Source organism: Lepidochelys kempii, chromosome 2 (genome assembly GCF_965140285.1).
Source record: "Lepidochelys kempii isolate rLepKem1 chromosome 2, rLepKem1.hap1, whole genome shotgun sequence".
Classification (NCBI taxonomy): domain Eukaryota; kingdom Metazoa; phylum Chordata; order Testudines; family Cheloniidae; genus Lepidochelys; species Lepidochelys kempii.
Window position 1 is genome coordinate 196,049,172 of NC_136381.1, and position 20,974 is coordinate 196,070,145.

At 44.4% G+C, this 20,974-nt stretch overlaps 1 protein-coding gene across 1 annotated transcript in view; it reads left to right on the forward strand.

The window, feature by feature from the left end:
* GADL1 (glutamate decarboxylase like 1) overlaps nt 1-20,974 on the forward strand; it is a 108,995-nt gene that overhangs the window by 35,879 nt on the left and 52,142 nt on the right. Inside the window, exons 7-12 of the mRNA XM_073333370.1 lie at nt 233-312; nt 424-478; nt 4,182-4,298; nt 9,412-9,476; nt 9,735-9,816; nt 16,616-16,815. Of these exons, the coding sequence (XP_073189471.1) occupies nt 233-312; nt 424-478; nt 4,182-4,298; nt 9,412-9,476; nt 9,735-9,816; nt 16,616-16,815 (599 nt within the window). The remainder of the gene's footprint in view (nt 1-232; nt 313-423; nt 479-4,181; nt 4,299-9,411; nt 9,477-9,734; nt 9,817-16,615; nt 16,816-20,974) is intronic.

Here is a 20,974-nt window from a genome sequence, read left to right on the forward strand (position 1 = left end):
ATATCTTAAATGTCAACCACATTACTCTTTGCCTCTTTATCTACTGTACCATTAAGTGCATGTCATTTGACTTTAGCTATTTTGTTTCTGCACAGCATTCACAATTTGTTGTTTGTATTAGGAAATATAGTTAGTGTTGTGACCTTTGTCAAATATTGATGTCATTATGCGCCATGTCAAGCTTTTTTTAAATTGCTTGTTTACTTTTTTGATGTCTTTTTCATTTACTCAGTGTCATTACTCCATGAACAAGGCAGCTTCTTTCCTGGGGATTGGCACGCAGAATGTTTACTTCATCACAACAGATGAAAGGTAAGGAAACGGAGCCATTGCCATGGTCTGATCCTTTTAAAATGCAGTAGTGCTGTAAGTAAGTAACCTATTTGAACATAACTGAAAAAGTTTTAAATCTGTGTCCCTTAGAGGTAAGATGATACCTGAGGAACTGGAGAAACAAGTCCAGCGGGCCAGGAAAGAGGTGAGAGGTGGGGAGAGAGCGAGTATGCAGGCTGCGCGCTTGTGCATTTGAATGAAGGAAAGGGGAATAAGAGTGAGCGAAAGTTACAATAGGGCAGTTCATATACACATGTTCTTATGCGTGCAACCTGCTTGCCACAAATTGTTCAGTAAGTCAGGAATTCCGGGGGATATGCTGTACAAGGCAATTAACGTTTCCCAAGGCCTTTGCTCGTGTTAATCATGAGATCAAGTAATGCTGCTCTGAAGGACTCTCGTACATCTTTTCCGCTCACAATATTCCGTTTGCCCTCAAGCCTTCGTAAATTGACATGATGAATGCATTGCTTTAAACTGTTGCTGCTTTCTTGATTTATAATGTAACAATCTTAACTGTAGCAAAAGCTATAAGAGAAGAATCAGCAAATATTAGGAAGTATGTGCAATAAAGGCCTGTTGTCTTAGCATGTAGTATCACATTCCACCCCGCTCACGGCAGTGACAGGGATCAGAGACTCCATCCAGTGTTTATGTTCCTCCAGGGATCCTGACATCCAGGAAGATGGGTGGGGGTAGCATTTGCAGGGATAGGGTAATGCACTGTGGGATGTATTTTGCTGCTCCTTTGAGCAGCAGCAAAGTGTGTGCCGACAGTTTGCCAGTTAGTGCTTGTTACTGACAGTAGCTTATGAACTCGCTAGCTTGGGGGCTACAACATGACTCCTAAGATGCAGATCATCTCTCCTTGGGTTGGCTACCTGGGCCTTCCTCTATGCACCCAACTTGTGCATCAAAGCAGTAAGGGCTGGGATTGAGCCCTTAGTTCTCAATCTGGGAATCGCATACAGACAGCTGGTGTGTCATCTAGGATGTTAATGTGCTGGACCACACACAATGGGGCTGACACTTACACCTACTTTGCAATGAAGTCAGAAGTGACAGTCCCAACCTGCCTTGCACCATCCTGCCTTGCACACTGAGTAAATGAAAAAGACACTGAGCTTTCAATAAGGGCTGACTTACAGGTATATCCTTAACCAAAAACTGACAGTTATTTCCCCACTGTGTACCATATTTAGTTGACTGACTACTGATTTATTGTGGGCTTAATTGTATAGCAAAACAAATTCCTCCTCCTTCCCCCCTCCCCTCTCCCAGACAGCTGAAGGAGAAGAGCTACACTTCACTCATTTTGAGCAGGTAGGAGAAAGCAGAAGTGAAAATAAAACTGGGCAACTAAAAAGTAATACATTAGCTGGGCTAATAGGGAAAAATTCCTTGCTCAGGTAAGAAAAGGACTTTCCTTTCTTGGCCTGTGAATGAACTGTTGATAGATATTTTTTTTTTGGGATGATTTTAAAGAAAAGCACCTAAAATAAGAGTGGGCTAAATCCATTTGTTTTGCACTGATTTTTATAGAAAAGAAAACCTTTTCCTTATTAAAAATGTTCTGGTTACAGATTTTCTTTCTTTGATGTTTATTATTGTTTCATTTGCCTTGAAATGGGAATGACAAGCACTTTGAAAGGTTCTCTCATTTCAGTTTAGGTTCTGTAAGTACCTCTCTCCTTGATTAAATGCCATTTTCTACTTTTTCCACAGCAATATGTCTCGGTGAATTGCAGTAAATATTCTTATCACACCAGAGGACTATTTTTTCCAATTCTGCAGTGGTGGAACTGCATGAGTGTTCTATAAAGCATAACAAAGAGACAAAGTGGGTGAGGTAATATCTTCTGTTGGACCAGCTTCTGTTGGTGAGAGAGACAAGCTTCCATAGAGTCCAGACATGAAGAAGAGCATTGTGTAAGCTTGAAAACTTGTCTCTCACCAACAACAGTTGGTTCAAAAAAAGATATGATCTTACCCACCTTGTCTATCTAATATCCTGGGACTAACACTGCATAAGGCATAATAGACAAAAACCCTAGGCCTCTTTACTAACAAGATACAACTAGACCTGGAACTTAAAGCAAAAAGGAAAAAAACTCAGAAAAGAGGATTTGCTTAAATATAGCGGCAAGCAGAATAAAAACATGCTTCCCTTACTTACTAAAAATGTTATGGTCGTTATCAAGAATTCATAGAGGACCCAATCCTGTTGGCCTAATTCTGGCAAACCCCTTGTTGGCTTCAGTGGGAGTTTTGGCTTTGCCTGTTCGTTTACTGTGGGAGCAGACCAGTAGGGATTCTTTAATTATTTTTTGTTAAATGTAATCAGTACATAGAGTTATTGCCATGGCGGAAGTGTTGCTTCACTGGGTACTTTAGTTTCAGGCTCTTTTGTTGTGTTTCAGATTAGTTGACTTGTTTTAGACTGTGAGAGGAATGAACAAAAGTTCAGAGGGACATTACAGATTGAGATTTTTGTGAACATATGGGCCTGAGTCTCATTTACACTAAGGCCACTTTACACTGCTCTGGAAGTGTAAGTAAAATTGACTCCCCCCGCAAGGCCCTTTGACATGGTTAGGTGTAAGGTTGTTTTAGTGTAATTGTGAATGAAGCCTATATGTCTTCAATAGATGTTTAAAAGTAAGTGATTGATCTGGATTTCATTCGAAATAAAACATCACATTGCCAGATTGTCAACTGCTATAAATTGAAATGAATGGAGCTGCGCTGATTTACATCAGCTGAGGATCTGGCCCTAAAAATAAATCGGAGAGAGGTCCCTCTTGTTAGCCTAAAATTAAACATGTAGTTGATGAAATCCCAAATTCAACAGTTTAATATCAGTTTGGGCATGACCTTGAGTGGTGCAGAGGACTAACCGCTCCCATTGACCTGAGAATTCCATCGCTCAGTGCTGCTTGAGATGAATTTAGCTTCTCTAAGTAATTGCAAACCTGGTTGCATGTGCAAGTCTCACTGACATCAGTAAGAGCTACAAGCTTGTATCGGAAGGGCAGAATTCCGCCTACTATTGTAATCACCCTGCTAGGATTAACTAAAAAGGAAAACTTTTGCCGCTGAGGCCAAAAGGGAAAGAGAATTGCCAGAGACCTCAAAGCTGCCAAAGGTTTCACTACTCAATCTATCTAATCTGTCTGAGAGAGAGATGGAAGAAGATCTCGCTATATGTTTAACCACTGCCTATAATCCTTACTATTTTTAGAAGAGTAGGACAGACACAGTGACTTGCTGTGGGCCACTGACATTCGGGTTAGTGATAATTGTTCCAGCTTTAGAATATGCTGGCACCTGCTAAGGCAGAAAATGTTACCAAGCTCAGTCTACCTCTGCACTAAGCAGGGTGAAGAATACAAACACTGCAAGGTAATGCAGGTGGGATCCCCTGAGAGATGAGGAGTCACTTCCTTGCCTGATAGTTGAGCTAATGGTGCCGTCAGTATTCGGCAGAACTGCAGCAAACACAGTAGTGTGAGGGAAAGGATTGTGAAATGACAATTAGAGTGAAAAAAGAGAGATGTCAACTATCCAGCATGCTTTCATCTTTACAGGGCTCAGAACTGTCAAAATATAGTCTGCATCTAGTGGCTTCCAGCCCATAACCATATGTCATCCAGGAATGCTGGTTTTTGAAAGTCAGCACTTTAAAATACAGTACCTCATATGTTAGCCTTTTACTGCTGAGAAACTAAAATGTAGACACTGTTATGCCTGCCCTATTTTTCTAGACCTCGTTATATTTTAGCTCAGCATGCATATTAGAGGATGTGAACAGTGCAAATGACATTTCTTTGTTTTGGATCATTTCACAGGGGGCAGCACCATTTCTGGTCTGTGCCACAGCTGGTACAACTGTGTTGGGAGCATTTGATCCTCTGGATAAAATAGCTGATATCTGTGAAAAACATGGCCTTTGGCTGCATGTGGATGTAAGTTAGTTTATATACCATGTAGTTTGTTAGTATTGCTTCAGCATTGTTGATGCTTTCTTCAGCAGCTGTGATATTTCCATGCACTCAGAAATTAGACAGGAGTTTAATTCCATTTGCCATTCTTTGCATGTGCAGCAGAAATGCAGCCACTTTCTCTGCTAAGTTCTGCCTGCTGAAAACCAGCAAAGAAGTGGGTTTTGAAACCTGGTCAAAGTCTTTTTGCAGATTGCCAGATTGTACTTTAAGAATGCTTCTAAACCGCCTCCCACTCCTTCCTCCCACCCAAAAGACACAACAAAACCCGATGCAGTTTTTGAAGAGGAGAATTGTATAGAAATATTCCTTCAAATTCTTTCAACTTCTTAATATGGGCTGGATATAGCATAATTACTGTTAGTTGGGTCAAAGTCAAATGTTCCCAGTGAGACTAGCAAGACTTGTAGTCAACGAGTTTATAGTTGTCTAAATGAGAGCAAAATCTGCATTAATCGCAATAACTGATGGCTGTCGCACATTCGTGGATTTGGCTTTCCTGTTGACCCACTTAAACTTTCCTGGGCTGCTCAGAATAAAATGTTCTCTAACCCTTTTTTTCATTGTATGATAAGGTTTTAATCTTATACAAGTGAAAGTTTGGAAAGTTGAATTTATCATCTCTGTCTGGAGTAACCATTGAGTTACTGGTATGAACACGAAGAGTTAATTTTTTAAAATGATTTAATCTAAAATTAAATCTTGTAGCCCAGATTCTGCTTATTAATTACACTAGTATAAATCCAGAATAACTTGACTGAAGTCTATGGAATTACTCAGGATTTATACCGATGTAGTCAGAGGAAAATCTGGACCTGGGTCTATATGGAAGATTTAATTTTGTTTGTTTTGATTTTGAACACTTTAAGATTTTTGCAATGGCAATGACCTGAGTTTTAAATACAAACTTTTTTTATATTTAACCTGATCATGCTTCTAATTGAGTCAGTGAGTTTTGCCATTGATTTGATGGATTGGCCCTATTCATTTTAATAGAAGTGCTGGAGAAATAGCATGGTTAGGGCATTGCTTTATTAAATCTAATATTTTTCATCTGATAATTGTCCTAGGCCTGTGGTTCCTAAATTGCAGTCTGAGGAGGACTTGCTAGTGGCCTGCAGAGAGCTGGCTTTTCTTGTTTCCAGCTGATAAATCATATTAAGAAGCTAAAAATAATAATTTAATATTAGGAAAATTTTACTTTTCCGTGTGTACAATTGCTGTAGTTGCCTCAGGGATCTTACTTGATTTCCAGAGGAAGGGGAGGTGTCCTGCACGATTATGAATGGGAGGCTATTTGGTGAGCACGGCAACTTTGCTATTAAGATGTGGCCCACATTATGAAAAAGTTTGAGAATTCTTACTGTAGGCTGATAGTGGGGCTTTGGTTTATTTACGCTTTTAGTGGTAGGTATTTGTGTGTGCATGTAGAGGGGTTGTAACCCTATATTTTTAATTTGTATAGCCATATATATCTATTCAAGCTCAGAATTGTGGAGTGGTTACTCTTGTAACTGCAGAAAAGAACTCAAGTGATATTTGTAATATGATCAGTGATGAATATAAGAAAGAGAAAACAAGTAAACACAGGAACTTGTAATTCAGAAATAATCTTTAGGAGTCATGGTGATCAGAGGCCATTCTGAAAAGAAACAGCAACCCCATGTACACTAAAAATAGCGTTTGAACGCTAAAAGCCTAGTTCTGTGCTGATTTATGCATTGTGCAGTCCAGTGGTTATCAAGAGAACACCTAATATGGCCCTGTTTATAGTTTTGAAAAAATAAAGAACAATTAAAATCAAATGATTTTGAGTAGATGTAAGTGCTCTATACAGCAGGGCCATAGTCTGATGTCAGTTACACTGGTGTGAATCAGTCACGCCATTGGCTTCAATCCCAAGAGCTATTCACCATGCTGTCTAAAATTGAAGTCAGTAGAGTTATTCCAGATTTACACAGGTATAACTCAGTTCCAAATCTTACCCTGTGTCAAACAATACTAGGGAAACTACGTATTCATTAGATTTCCTTCTCCAAATATAAAAAAAATCACAACACTTTAAATTACAAGTTTGTGTTTGTGGATGCAGAACTTTTTGTGGTTTTTGTGTGTGTTTCTTTTTTTTAAAGAGTTATGCTGTATTTCAAGAGTTAACTTGTTGATTATGAAATGCAGGGCCTTATGTGATGATTTTTGTCTGTATTGTCTAAAGAGGAACTCTGAATAAAAATGAAAAGCTCAGTTTGTTATCACACACATAATTAAAGTTGTATTGTCTTAGAACCTGATCTGACTTCCACTGAATTAATGGGAGCTTTTTTGATGACTTGAATGGGTGTCGGATCAGTCCCCTAGCCAATGAGTGGGCATTTAGCATAAATGAAGTTTATTTGCAGCTCTTCCACAGAATTGCTGTGTGATCTTGGGAAACTCAGTGAACCTCCTTGTACTTCCTTTCCCATTTGTAAAATTGGAATAATAACTATTAATAGTTACAGGGAAGTTGTGGGACTTTGAGATTCACAGCTGGAGTATTATTATTGAAATTTGATTCCTTCCTGTATGAGAAAAAGAGTAGTCCAGTGGTGAGGGCACTAGCCTAGGACTTGGGAGACCTGCGTTTAATTCACTATTTTGCTGCAGACTTACTGTATGATCTGAGAGGCAAGTCAGTTATTTCCTTGGAGCCTCAGTTCCCCATCTGTAAAATGGGAATAATAGCACTTTCCTACTTCACGGGTTTTCTGAGGATACATACATAAGACTGTATGGTACTCTCATACTGCCGTAGAGTGAGCCATATAAGTGCCTGTAAGACATGATTTTAACCTTTCATTCCCTGGTGTGCCTTCACTGTTCCTATCTCCCAGTTATGACAGATACCATTTCTAGCCTTTTGCCTCTGAAACAGATACTGATATAGATAAATTATAGACCACCTGATGCAACTTACCTCCGTGCAGCTGCTCCTATGAATACTTGCATTTCCCATACTTGCGTCTTGAAAACCTGGATCCGGTATTTCTACTTTATTACACTTATAGAAATTGTGGATGCTCAGTACTTCTCAGGATCCAGTCTTGGCATTTCCTTTTTGCGGACTTCAGTAAGAGGAAGGCACTGTGCAGATGTGGGTTGTTCAGGCATCAGCACACAGCTGTGCCAGTGCACCTCAGCCCCTAATTTAATAGTATGCCGGGACTGAGACCTCTCCTAGGGTGAGGCTAAATACAGTGTCTGGGGACCAGACTGAAACTACTACGTCTAGGTCACTTGCTATGACCTAAAGTTATGTTTTAAATCAGGTCTTCATAAGTGAAATGCTACCACAGTGTGTTAATCCTCTGAGTAATCTAATTGTATGAATTTGTCCATTTTTGGAGCTGAGCAAGTGCCCGGTGACTTGAATCAGGTCAAGATTTCACCCTTAGCGTGAAATTCACATTTCCCTGAAAAAATTGGGCCAAGGTAGGATATAGGGGCCTCAGAATCTCCCCTTCCCCCAACATACAGGTATAGCACCTAGAGCTATCTTTGGGCTCTAGTAGCGGCCATAGCTCAGTGTGCCCCACCCCTGTGTGGGATTCATTGCTAATGAATCTAGATAATTTGATGACCCACGGACCACACCCCTACCTCTCTTCTAGTCCACCCACAATCCCCTGAGCATTCTTGTTGAGCGGAGAAACATTTTGCTTGGCTCTTCAACATGAAGGGGGCTGTGGAATCCTTCTAAATGGCCTTTCTGGTTTCTGGCCTCATACAGCAGAACAGCAGTGGTTCCACTTCTTTTGATCATTCCAGAGCTGTGCAGGGATGGGAACCGAACTTTCAATCAGTAACAGCAATCCTATCACATGGCTTTTGGCCTAACTTCCAGTCAGTAACAGTATATCCATCGTATAACAATTGCTTCATAAATATGTATAAAAACCATTTTATTTGCATTACCCATTCAGAAAAAATATTGATCTTTAATAGGACTCTTCTGTGAGGCTTTCTGAAATTTTCCACAAAATTTTGTTTGTTTTTTTTTAGTTCCTGGAAAAATGTTTCCAATTTAGGCAGAAATCCCTGCCAGGTACATTTTAACACAAACATTCTGCATATGCGTTTTTAAATCACTTGGGTGCAAGTTCTGCAATGGATTCTGCATGGGTGGGTCCCTGTACCTGTGTGGATCCCTGCTTAAGTCCCTGCTCTGCACAAGCATGGGTTCTGCCAGACTGGAGCTCTTTGCAAGATCAATGCCTTCAACACGGAGCCCTTTTCTTTTATTACTAGTAATAATTTCTTACAAAAGGCTTTGAGCACATTATGTGATGTGTGCCCCACAATCTCCCTTTCCATGCATAGCTGCATGGAAACTCTTCATTAATGTCTGAGACTTATAGATTCATTGCAGCTATTAGGTAGTTGGAGTCCAATCCTGCTCATGTTGAATCAATGTTAAAAATTCCATTGATTTCAGTAAAATAACGAGGAGTCCTGTGGCACCTTAAAGACTAACAAATTTATTTGGGCATAAGCTTTTGTGGGTAAAAACCCCACTTCTTCAGATGCATGGAGTGAAAATTAGAACTGGACTCCTTGTTGTTTTTGTGGATATAGACTAACACTGCTACCCCTCTGATAATGGATTTCAGTGATGCAACATCAGACCCTAGGTGCTGCTGTCACATGCTTGCAGACGTTGTATTCCATAGTAAAAGTCAGTGGTCCAAATTTTGGGCTTGACTCTGCAACTTACATAGAGTAGCCTTTACTTGAGAGAGTATTGTCACTGAGGTCAATGGCACTACTCATGTAAGTGCTACAGAGAGCGAGTGAACAAGATTTGCAGATTTGGGCTCTCTTAGACACCAGTGCAACCAACTTGATTTCAACATGGTTACATTGATGTCACTGAGTATACAATTAGGCACCATGAGCAAGGATCACACACATTTAAAACAGAGTATTGCTTTCGAATAAGATGGATTATTGAGGCTTTATAAAATAATGCAGTGGGAATACTTATAGAGCATTAGAATATACAAATAACATTGTCTTGGTTATGTAAATATCTCAACAGGCATCTTGGGGTGGCTCAGCTTTGATGTCAAGGAAGCATCGCAAGCTTCTGCATGGCATTCACAGGTAAATAGTTTAATGGCTTATGGGAACACCTAGGAAGGGCGTTAATTGGGAAGGGGCACTGCTTAAGAATCTCTTTGGGGTTTGTATGTCCAAAGTATTGTTTTAATTGAAGAGACCACAGAATTTGTAGGTGGGGGCAGGGGGGAAGATTCAGAAATCTGTTATAGGCATTTGTACTATATATGGGTATTTTTCACTATTTACAGTTGTGATTATAGGGTAATCATTTGTTTTTTTCCTCTTTCCTCAATTCCCCAGGGCTGATTCTGTTGCCTGGAATCCCCATAAAATGTTGATGGCAGGAATCCAGTGCTGTGCTCTTCTGGTGAAAGACAACTCTGTAAGTCCTCCTGTTATCTTTTAAATGCAACTTTAAAGTTGGGGTCTGTCATTGCTGTATTATGGAAGTGGAGATAATTAGAAAGCAATTGCAAGTTATTTTTACTACACTCTCCGATGCAAAGTAGGGACTTGTAAAAAATGTATACAATGTCACAAAGGACAAATAATGATATGGGACCAAATTCACCCATGACACTAAACTCAACAGAGTTATACCAGGGTTGAATTTTCACGTGGTGTTCCTGTAACTTATTTGCTTTAGATCATGAAGTAAGCTGCTCAGTCACTCAGATGCAGGATGAAGTGGTCTCCAGCATTTGGAGACTGATCTTGCTCCCATCAAAGTCCATGGCAAAACTCTCATCCATTTGGATGGGAGCAGTATTTAGTCTTTAGGTGGCATTCATTAAACAGTTAGGGCTAAATATTTCCTTCCTTTGCACTAAATTTTAGGTCGACTTGCAACCACTGCTCCTTTGCCTCTCCCCATTGTTCACTGCATTGTGCTGGTGTGTTTCTTTCATCCCTTCCATATCTTCCATATGATTTGGTGACTTCTCTGTCTGCCTGTCCCGGTGATGTGCTATGCTGCATAAAAATCAGCTGGACTTAGTTGGTGCTGTCACAGATTGACAGGAGGTGCTGTGTTCAGCAGAGTTACTTCAGCACGTTGCACTAGTGCATCAGCAGGATAGGTAGATGGAAAAGAGATGGCTCACCGGTATTTCTGGGGAGGTATAGGTGGGCAATACTTCTCCTGTTTCTGCTTGCATACACTGATAGAGTGAAATAAGTTTCATTTTTCCCGTCATGAATTAATCACTCTCTTCTCCTGAGTAACCTTCCCAGGAATTAGCATTTACAGTAACTCCTCACTTAACGTTGTAGTTATGGTCCTGAAAAATGCGACTTTAAGTGAAACGATGTTAAGCTAATCCAGTTTCCCCATAAGAATGAATGTAAATGCGGGGGGTTAGGTTCCAGAGAGAGAGAGAGAGAGAGAGAATTTTTGCCATACAGTACAGTACTATAGTTGGGAGGTGCCCCTGCCTTACCCCACACAGGCATAGCCCACTGGCACTGGAGACAATGAGGCAGGCAAGGAGGCTGAAGGTGCTGTAGGCTAGGAGAAGCACGTCACACAACAGCAGCGGCAGCTTCCCCTACTCTGCAAGCACCAGGGGCCGGGGACTTAACTCTTGGCCCGCCCACTCCACCTCTTCCCCCAAGCCCCCACCCTTAACCCACCTCTTCTCCCCTCCCCCTTTACTCTCCATGTGGCGTCCTCGCTCCTCCCCCCTCCCTCCCCTGACTCCTGCCCACGGGCAATCAGCTGGCTTGCGGTGTTCTGGAGGGAGGGGGGAGGAGCGAGGGCTCAGTGCGCAGGCTCCCCCGCCCTCCCCTGCTTCCGGAACGCTGCAAGCCAGCTGATTGCAGCAGGCAGGAGGCTGGGGATGGAGGGAGAGGCGTGCCACATCCTTGCTCCTCCCACCTCCCTCCTGCCCACAGCAATCAGCTGGCATGCAATGTTTAGGGGACAGGAGGGTGGGGGGAGGAGTGAGGACTCTGCACAGCCTCCCCCCTTCCCTCCCCTGCCTCCTGCCCATGGCAATCAGCTGGTTTGTGGCATTCGGGAGGCAGGGGAGAGAGGGGAAACTTGTGCGCTCGCTCCTCCCCGCTCCCTCCAGAACGCCACAAGCCAGCTGATTGCCACGGGCAGGAGGCGGGGGTAGGTGGGGGAAGGCGCTGATTCGCAGGGTCTGCCGGAGGGTGGGTGCCGCTGTAGGGAGGGTGGTGTAGGGGAGCTGATGTGGGGCTGCCAGCTGTGGACTAAGCAGGCAGCCAAACAACGTTATAGCGAAGCATTGCACAACTTTAAATGGAGCATGTTTATGGAGCATGTTCTGTAATTTAGCAGGGATGTAAGATCGAAACAACATTAAGCGAGAGGACGTAAAGCAGGGAGTTACTGTACTCCAAGTAGATAGGACTACTTTTTAAACACCTGCTGTGTCTGTAGTCTGACGGATTCAATTATGAAGCTGTTCAGTTCTGGTGATAGCAATTTCTTCTTCGAGTGATTGCTCATGTATTCCACAATAGGTGTGCGTGCTTGCCACATGCACCAGTGCCGGAAGTTTTCCCCCTAGCAGTAACCATGGGAGGGGGGCGCCCCCCGCAGCCCCTGGAGTGGCGCCTGCCTGGCACGGTATAAGGGGAGCTGCAAGCTCCCCCCACCCTCAGTTCCTTCTTGCCGCCAGTGAAGGTGCATCGGAACTGCTGTGCTCCTGCTTTGCTGTAGCTCGTCCCCAGAACTGTTCGTTCGTTCGTTCAGCGTTAGTACCTGTAGTTAGTTAGCTGTTTATTTAGTTTAGTTAGTCAGTGAGCCCAGGCCGTGGCATGGTCCGTGCCCTGGGGTTTAAGTCGTGCAGCTCTTGTAGGTATTCAATGCCAAGAAGTGACCTGCCCGCAGACTGTTTGCGCTGCTTGGGAGAAACCCATATCAGCGAAAGGTGCCAGGTGGCCCGGGACAAGATTTGCAAGTTGTTTAAGCCTCGGACCTAAAGAGAAAGGGTCGAGGGAACGTTCCCGACCGATCACTGCCCAGCAATTGCTCGGGGCAGAGTCCAGGTGGATCGCCCACAACGCCAACTAGACTGTCTGGCTGGGTTCTGTCCGTCCGGGACTTGTGGCACTGCTCATCCTCAAGGAGCGATTATCGGCTGGGACTGCAGCGGGCTTCACCATCAGTCCTCGTCTTGGAGAGGGTACTGCAGTTGATCACGGCACAGTTGTTGATGCCGTCAACTCGGACTCCTGCTCCAAGTCTCCACCAAGACATCGCAGCCCTGGGCATCGATCGCTGGTTTTTCGCTGTTGCGGGTCTGCCCCTCAAGGCCGTTCACAGAGCAGCTGTTACCACCAGTACTGGTCCTCCACGTCGAGATCGTAGTCCCGTGGTCGTCGTAGATCCCGGCACTGCCGCTCCTCCCAGTCCAGAGACAGCAGCAGATGGCCTCAATGTTCTATATGAACAGGCAAGGCGGGACCTGATCCTCTGCTGCGAAGCCCTCAGGCTGTGGGACTTCTGTATAGCCCACGACATCCATCGGAAGGCCTTCTACCTACCGGGCACCCGGAATGAATTGGCGGATCACTTGAGCAGGGACTTTTCCTCGCGAGTGATCCCTCCACTTGGAAGTGGCCCACTGGCTCTTCCAAAGGTGGGGAACTCCCCAGGTGGACCTGTTCACAACTCAGCAGAGCTGGCGATGTCCCCGGTTCTGCTCCAGGGGGGCCCGAGGAGGGGCGCTATCTCCGACGCCTTTCTCCTGTCCTGGTCAGGCCGGCTTCTCTATGCCTTTCCCCTGTTCCTGCTAATCAGCAGGGTCCTGGAGAAGATAAAGACGGACAAGGCCTGGGTCCTCCTAATTGCCCCGGCTTGGAACGAGACCCTCACAGGCCTGGCGGTAGCTCCGCTGTGGCCATTGCCACTCCCCCCGGACCTGCTCTCTCAGGACCAGGGCCGCCTCCTCCACCCCAACCTGGCAGATCTTCATCTCGTGGCATGGCTGCTCAGTGGTTAGGTGGAGAGGAAAGGATGTGCCCAGACCAGGTTCAGCATGTCCTCCTCGAAAGTAGATGGCCCTCCACTCACCACGCTTATTTGGTGAAGTGGTCCCGGTTTTCTAGGTGGGCGGTGGACCAGGGTGTCTCCCCCAGTGACCGCCCCATCCAGCTTATCCTTGATTACCTCCTCCACCTGAGGGCCCAGGGCCTGGCGTCCTTGTCAGTCAAGGTGCACCTGGCAGCCATATCAGTCTTCCATCTGCCGGTGCAAGGGCACACGGTATTTTCCCATGTTATGACTAGCCAGTTCCTTAAGGGTTTGGACCGTCTTTTTCCGTATTCTAGACCCCGGTCCCGCAGTGGGACCTAAACCTGGTGTTGGCTTGTCTCACGGGGCCCCCGTTTGAACCACTGGCCATGTGCTCCTGGTCTCGTCTCTCATGGAAGGTGGCCTTCCTGGTTGCAATCACGTCTGCCAAGCGAGTCTTGGAGCTCAGAGCCCTGAACTCCGAGCTGCCGTACATGGTCTTTCATAAAGACAAGGTCCAGCTCCGCCCGCACCCCGTGTTCCTACTGAAGGTGGTCTCTGCCAGTCTCTGTCTCTGATATTTTTCTACCAGTCCTCTGCCCCAAGCCTCATGCGTCCAGTGAGGAGCGCCGTCTCCACATGCTCGATGTGCGGCGGGCTCTGGCTTTCTACCTCGAGCAGACCAAGCCATTCAGAAAGTCCTCGTAACTGTTTGTCGCCTTGGCAGAGCGTGCCAGTTGGATCACTTCGTGCATCCGTTCCTGTTATGAGCTGGCGGGTGTCCCCCTGCCACCCATTGTGAGGGCACACTCAACTCGGGCGCAGGCCTCGTTGTCTGCCTTCGCGGCCTATGTCCCCATCCAGGACATTTGTAGGGCCGCCATGTGGTCTTCGGTTCACCCGTTCACCTCGCACTATGTGATTGTCCCCCAAACCAGGGATGACGCCGGGTCCAGCAGGGCTGTCCTCCGACCTGGGAACTTGTGAACTTCTACGCACCTCCAACAGATGTAGCTTGGAATCGCCTATTGTGGAATACACATGAGCAATCACTTGAAGAAAAGACAGTTACCTTTTCCGTAACTGGTGTTCTTTGAGATGTGTTGCTCATGTCTGTTCCACATCCCACCCTCCTTCCCCTCTGTCAGAGTTGTCTGGCAAGAAGGAACTGGGGGGGGGGGGGGGGGAGGAGCATGCAGCTCCCCTTATACCGTGCCAGGCAGGCGCCTCTCCAGGGGGTTCTGGGGGGCGCTCCCCACTATGGGTACTGCTAGGGGAAAAATTTCCGGCACTGGTGCATGTGGCGGGCGAGCACGCACATCAATTGAGGTAAGACAGTTACCTTTTCCATAACTGGTGTTCTTCACGTCTATTCCACGAGTGACCTTCCATGGCTTGCAGTAACATTACACACCATGTTAGGTCTTTTTGTGATAGACATCATTATTTTCCATAGGAAAGAATGACATGAGGGGAACTAATATCCTTTGATGCTCTCTGTCAGAGACAGGGATGTGGGTGATTTTGACTGGTGGTTAGAGTAAGAGTGAGCCCTGGTGGCTACAGTAGGAGCCAGACATCAGTAATTGGAGCCATGGGCCAGAACCAGGTTACATGGAATGAGGAAAAACAGGGGCAGGGCTGTTTCCAAGCCAGAAGCTATCACAGTCATGGGCGAATGCTTTGAGCAGCCACCAAACTGCTGCTGCTGGGTTTAAGAACTAGTCTGTTGACTCTTATTGCCAATGAGGCAGCCTACCACAGGCCAGATCCGCTCCTCAGATTGCCTGGAGACTGGCTGTGCTGCAGGTTCTGATTCCTTACACCCTCTGCAATGCAGCTATGTTATATTTTGATAACGCCGTGTCCATACCTGCCTCACCCTCACAACTGAAATACTATAAAGAATTGTGAGGCATAGTCCATAGGAGCCAAACCAAATAACTCACTTTTTTTTTTTTTTAACACCACTACTTCTTTTTCAAACTGTAGCACTATCTGTTCTGCTAGTTGACTTAGATGTCCACCCATGAGAGCAAGCTTTCTTCTTAAAACTGACTTAATGTGATGCAATGGCTGTACAGGTAGATTACTGTAGCTGGTGTGTGGCCACTCAGAAGAACATAAGACTATAAGAAACTTTAGGGATTGGAAAAGGCTCAGTGTCTGACCTTTTGTTTGATTTGAAGATTCCATCTGCTTGCCTTTGTCACCATGACTTCCAATCTCCTAAAAGGACAGAGGATGCTTTCTTAAATCTTACAAATGTAGGGCCCAATTGTGGTTTTCCAGCCACTGCTCCAACTTGTGGGTATGGAGGAGGAGCATTACCATTCCGAGGAGAGCAAGGGGAGAGCAGCTACGGTACCACTTTTTCCAAGGTGATAGCATGAGCTTCCTCCCTACAAGGTCAGTTTTGCTGGCGAGTATGGAGGTGAGACAGGGTGGTGATTTGCTGGCCCTTCTGGGAAGCTAGTGGTATTGATAGTGTCCAGTCCCCACACACGCCACCTTGAGTGCTCTCCCTTTTTGTGCCCCTCAATCAAGTCCATAGCACAAAGTTTGAAGGGGAATTGAAGGAACAAGGAAAGAAGGAGGAAGACATAGTGACTTGAAGTGAGGAATGTAGTTCCCTTTTATTATTCTCTCATCCTCCTAACAGATTTTATTCTACGTATGTTGGTAGGTAACTCGTATCACTTTTATATCCCTTGGATTTTGTCTTGAGATATTTTCTTCTGTTTTATTACCAGTTCAAGAGAGTTATCTGTGATGTATTGTAATGCAGATTAAAACCTGTACATTCTGTTACAGAAATAGAGACTTTTAATAAAAGTGTTGCCAGACACCTTGTACCATTTCATAATCAAACTTGCAACAGATATGGAGAAATGAAATATGAACTATACCTTTAGTCAGGCACACTGAAATTTAAAAAATGGATTGTGTTCTTTATATGAGATGTTCAGTGAGGTTTCATGTTTATAGGCTTCATGATCTACTTAGAAAACGTGCAGCATGGCTGCCACTTAAACACACAGTTGCAAATCCAGATTAAATTCTGTAGTCAAGCTTTTATTCTACATCCGTTCTTAATTGAAAGTGAATTTCCTACTTATAATGTTGCTTATGAAACTCTCAAAGGGTTTTTTTTTAAATGCACAGCAGCAGTCTAAACTTTTATTTTATTTTAAAATAGGACCTGCTTAAGAAATGCTACTCTGCCAAGGCCTCCTACCTGTTCCAGCAGGACAAGTTCTATGATGTCAGCTACGACACAGGAGACAAGTCTATCCAGTGTAGCAGACGACCAGATGCATTTAAGTTCTGGATGACATGGAAGGCATTGGGAACTACAGGACTTGAGGAAAGAGTAAACCGAGCCCTTGCCTTAGCTAGGTACCTGATCTCAAATTTGAATGTTTTTTTATTTTAATTGACTGAAGCTTCCAGAACAATGTTGCAGCGCACTGTCTATCCCAGGGGTGGGCAAACTTTTTGGCCTGAGAGTCACATTGCGTTTCTGAAATTGTATGGAGGGCTGGTTTGGGGAGGCTGTGCCTCCCCAAACAGCCAGGCATGGCCCGGCCCCTGCCCCCATCTGACCTCCCTGCTTCTTGCCCCTTGACAGCCCCCCCCAGGACTCCTGCCCCATCCACCCCCCCCCGACCCTAACTGCCCTGTGCCCCTAACTGCCCCCCACCACCCCATGCAACCCCCCTGTCCCCTGACCGCCCCCCGCCGCCCCATCCAACCCCTCCTCTCCTTCCTGACTGCCTCCCCAGGACCCCTGCCCCCATTCAACCCCTGTTCCCCGCCCTCTGACCGCCACGACCCCTATCCATGCCCCTGACCGCCCCTGGAACTCCCCTGCCCTCTATCCAATCCCCCACTACACCCTGCCTCCTTACTGTGCTGCCTGGAGCACCGGTGACTGGCAGTGCAGCTGCACCAAGAGAGGCAGCTGTGCCCTGCAGCACAGAGCACCGGGTCAGGCCAGGCTCTGCAGCCCCGCTGCCCAGAGCATTGCACCGTGCAATGGCATGGCTGTGGAGGAGGGAGGACAGCCTCCCGGGCCAGGAGCTCAGGGGCCGGGCAAGACGGTCCCGCAGGCCGGATGTGGCCGCGGGCTGTAGTTTACCCGCCTCTGGTCTATCCTGAAACCACTTAAACCTTTGTAACTTTAAAATCTTCTAATAATTGATAAATTAGGGATAAAATAAAGTTCAGGGCCCAAATTAAAGGGAAACCATCAATCTGTATTAGGCCTAATGGTGGTGATCTGGAAACTGATGTGGTCCAGTGAAGAACACCCTTTTTATTTCAGATATCTAATTTAGAATAAGCGCTGCTGTTTTTCATTAATACCAAAACACATTGGGCCAGATTCTGTGCTGTATCCAGCTGGAGGTGAATTTACCATTCTCCTCCTGCCTTCTTTCATGCTCCATGCCATAGACAGTGTATGCTGGGGAAATTCCCTGGGGCCACTGCAGCCCCTTTATGGCTCTTTTATGCCACCAAATTGGGGGTGGCATCTGTAGGGAGAGTGGGTTTTCCTCCCCTTCCCCTACAACTCCCTGGTGCAGACAAGGTTTTAATATGTAGAGTGCCATCGTTTTTAAAGTGTGTTAGCATCTGTGGCTTCGCTCCTTGCAGCAGCCAAGAAATCCCACCACTCTAGCATTTGCAAGTGCTTCCAAGAGGCATTTGAAATTAATGCTTTGTTTTTAAAATATGTTTGAGCATGAGCTATAATGTTCTTGAAAGTCAGGTGCAGAACCTGGATTTAAAAATTAAGGTTGGGATTACCATAGTGGATCTCACAAGTGCTTCATCAAGTCCATACTCCATTGGTGGCCTGTATCTTGTGCCTCAGAAGAACATGCAAGAAACCGTACAGCAGGATCTTATAGAATACCTGGTCCACAGGGAATTTTTCTTTCTAAGCCCCATTAATTAGAGGTTGGCTTCTTCCCTAAAGCATCCCTGCAAAACCTCTCTACTAGTGTATCTTTGTATGTTCTTGTTATCCTTATAAATTTTCAATCCTTTTTTATTTTTGAACCATGCTAAGTTCTTGACCTCTGTCTTGTATCAGTAAGTTCCATAAGCTCATTGTGCACTGTGTAAAATTCTCCCTCAATGAGCACTTCCAAGATGGTGTTGCCAGAGGCTCTAGGAAGAGAATTATTTATATGGGTTATTTTGCATGGACACTGATCTTTTAAAATAATGTCCTTTTTTTTTTTCTTGTTCTTTTTGTACAGCACAGGGTCCTAGCACAGGGTCCTGATCCATGACGGGGGCTCCTTGGCTTCAAAATACAAATAATAAATATAAATAATAATACTTATCAGACCTATGTTAATATTTTATTTTTAATTTGATGCCAAATACCATGTCAGAGAGAGTAATACCCTAGCGTTTACAATGGTGCAAGTTAAAGGGACAGTTCCTCTTCCACACTTCCATATAAAGACAAAGCTAAAACATTAATTGCCTAAAAATATGTGTATTATACAGAAAAAAGGTGGCGCTAGATGGAAGTCATTGAAAACTAAATCTACTGTCGTGATTCTGCTGCTTAAATGTCCCTAGAGTCTTCTGAGTAAATTGCAGTCTTGTGTGCACTTCAGGGCCCTCTGTTAATATATGTATACAGAGCGCGTCAGTTCCTTCTGCTATCAGTAGAAGGATTCAGCCACATCAAGGTCACCGGCACAGGTCATCTGACTGAGAATGTACAGATTAATGGTGGGATCAATACCTTCTTTGATAGTTAGGATTTAGCTGGTGGTGTTTCTAAGTGACAGTGTGGGGTTTTTTGTTTTGTTTTTAATGAAATTGCCTTAATCAGATAACAGCTACCAGTGATATTCTGTACAGTAGCTGCTTTGCTATCTTGATTTTGCATGGGCACGGGCACTTGGGAGCTGAGACATCTGTTTCCCTGGGCACTAAAACAGATTTCATAACTCCACGACTAACTGTGCAGCCTTTTTCTTGCTATGTTACAGTAGGGTTTACTTTGATGCTGTAGAGATGATATTTTAGCGTTCCTGAATATGACCTGGAGCTAGTCCATTGACCTTACAATCTGAAGGTGAGAATTTTTCCACTGCCAGGCAGAGTTGCAAAGGTTTTAATCTGATTGCAATTCTGTGCTTCCTTTGCATCAAACTCTGCCCATTGGCCGTTGCATTGATTTCTTCCTTTTTTTTTTTTTTTTTTTTAAAAAGAGGTGAATCGTGTTTTCATAGCATTCATTTAGATCAAATCCGAGTGCTCCTAAGCTATTTACTTGAAAGGACTTATTTTTAAAGTACTTATGACAGAGTGCTCAGCTGATCACTTCGGAGATTATTTTCTTTACATTTAGTCCTGGTGGCAAATAATTAGATTCCCTTATTGCTTTGTGGAATAAGCTGCATTTTAGAATATGTCACAAGATTGCGATCACATCTGGATGTTGTGTTAGACCATCATCTCCACAGTTCGTATCACTTCTGTCTGATTCCTTTTCTAAAGGGACCCCTCCTCCTGAAACCTAGCTTCATTCACTACTGGATCCCCCTCATTTTCTGCAGTGTTAATTTCAAATACTTCTTGTTTTTTCTGCTCTGTTATGAAGTTGTTGTACTAGGACTCCGCCCCTTCTGTGATTCCACAGTCCAGGGATAATAAAAATACAGTTCCACTGTCAATGATGGAAAGATGTACACCACTGGTGCCAAATGGACCAGACATTAGAAATCGAGAGTGATGGATTTTCTAGTGGCTCCATTTTTTGGCTGTGAACAGTGGTCAGAGAAACATCAGATGTCAGCGACACACCACTTTTAACCTTGTTTCAGTGGGTGATTTAAAAAAAAAAAAAAAGACAAAATGCTAGCCATGGGGGGAGAGCTATTCTACAGTGCAAACCGTCTTGCTAACACTATTTTAAAATTGCTAACCTCTTTCAAAAACAAGGTGATCTCATTTTAGGTCATCCAAAAACGAGGACTGGTGTTGTGTTTTCGTGTAAAGTTTTGTTTTAAATGAATGAGGGAATACTGGCTATTTCAGTCTAGGACCTCTTCTGAGCAGATTGTTTGTTGTGCTCGGTGCTGTAGTTTTATGATATAGACAAATGTCATCTAGCCAGTAGTCACGGTCACCAAACTTGTTTCACTTAAGTCCACAAAAATATCTCCTCCAGAGGCATGGTGGGTCTTTGCCCAGTTTGCTAACGAGCCCATAATAAAATCAGTCTAATCCTTGGTGCAATAATGATAAAGCATCTTTCTTTATTCTATGCTTCGGTTTGTCAACCTGAACAGTACTGTGGTTGATCATGGTGACCAGGTGGCAAACTATAATGCGAACATAACTGCTGATCTAAATGGACTTTGAAAGAGAGATTCAGTGCTGGCTTCATTTTGATAAGACGGGTGGAAGGATCTCAGCAGCATGCAGTTAGATACAGCATTCAGAGCTGACATCAGCACTTTGTCATGGCAATCGGGTTATATGGATATACACTAAGGGTAATGAGTCACATGCACAAGTCTGG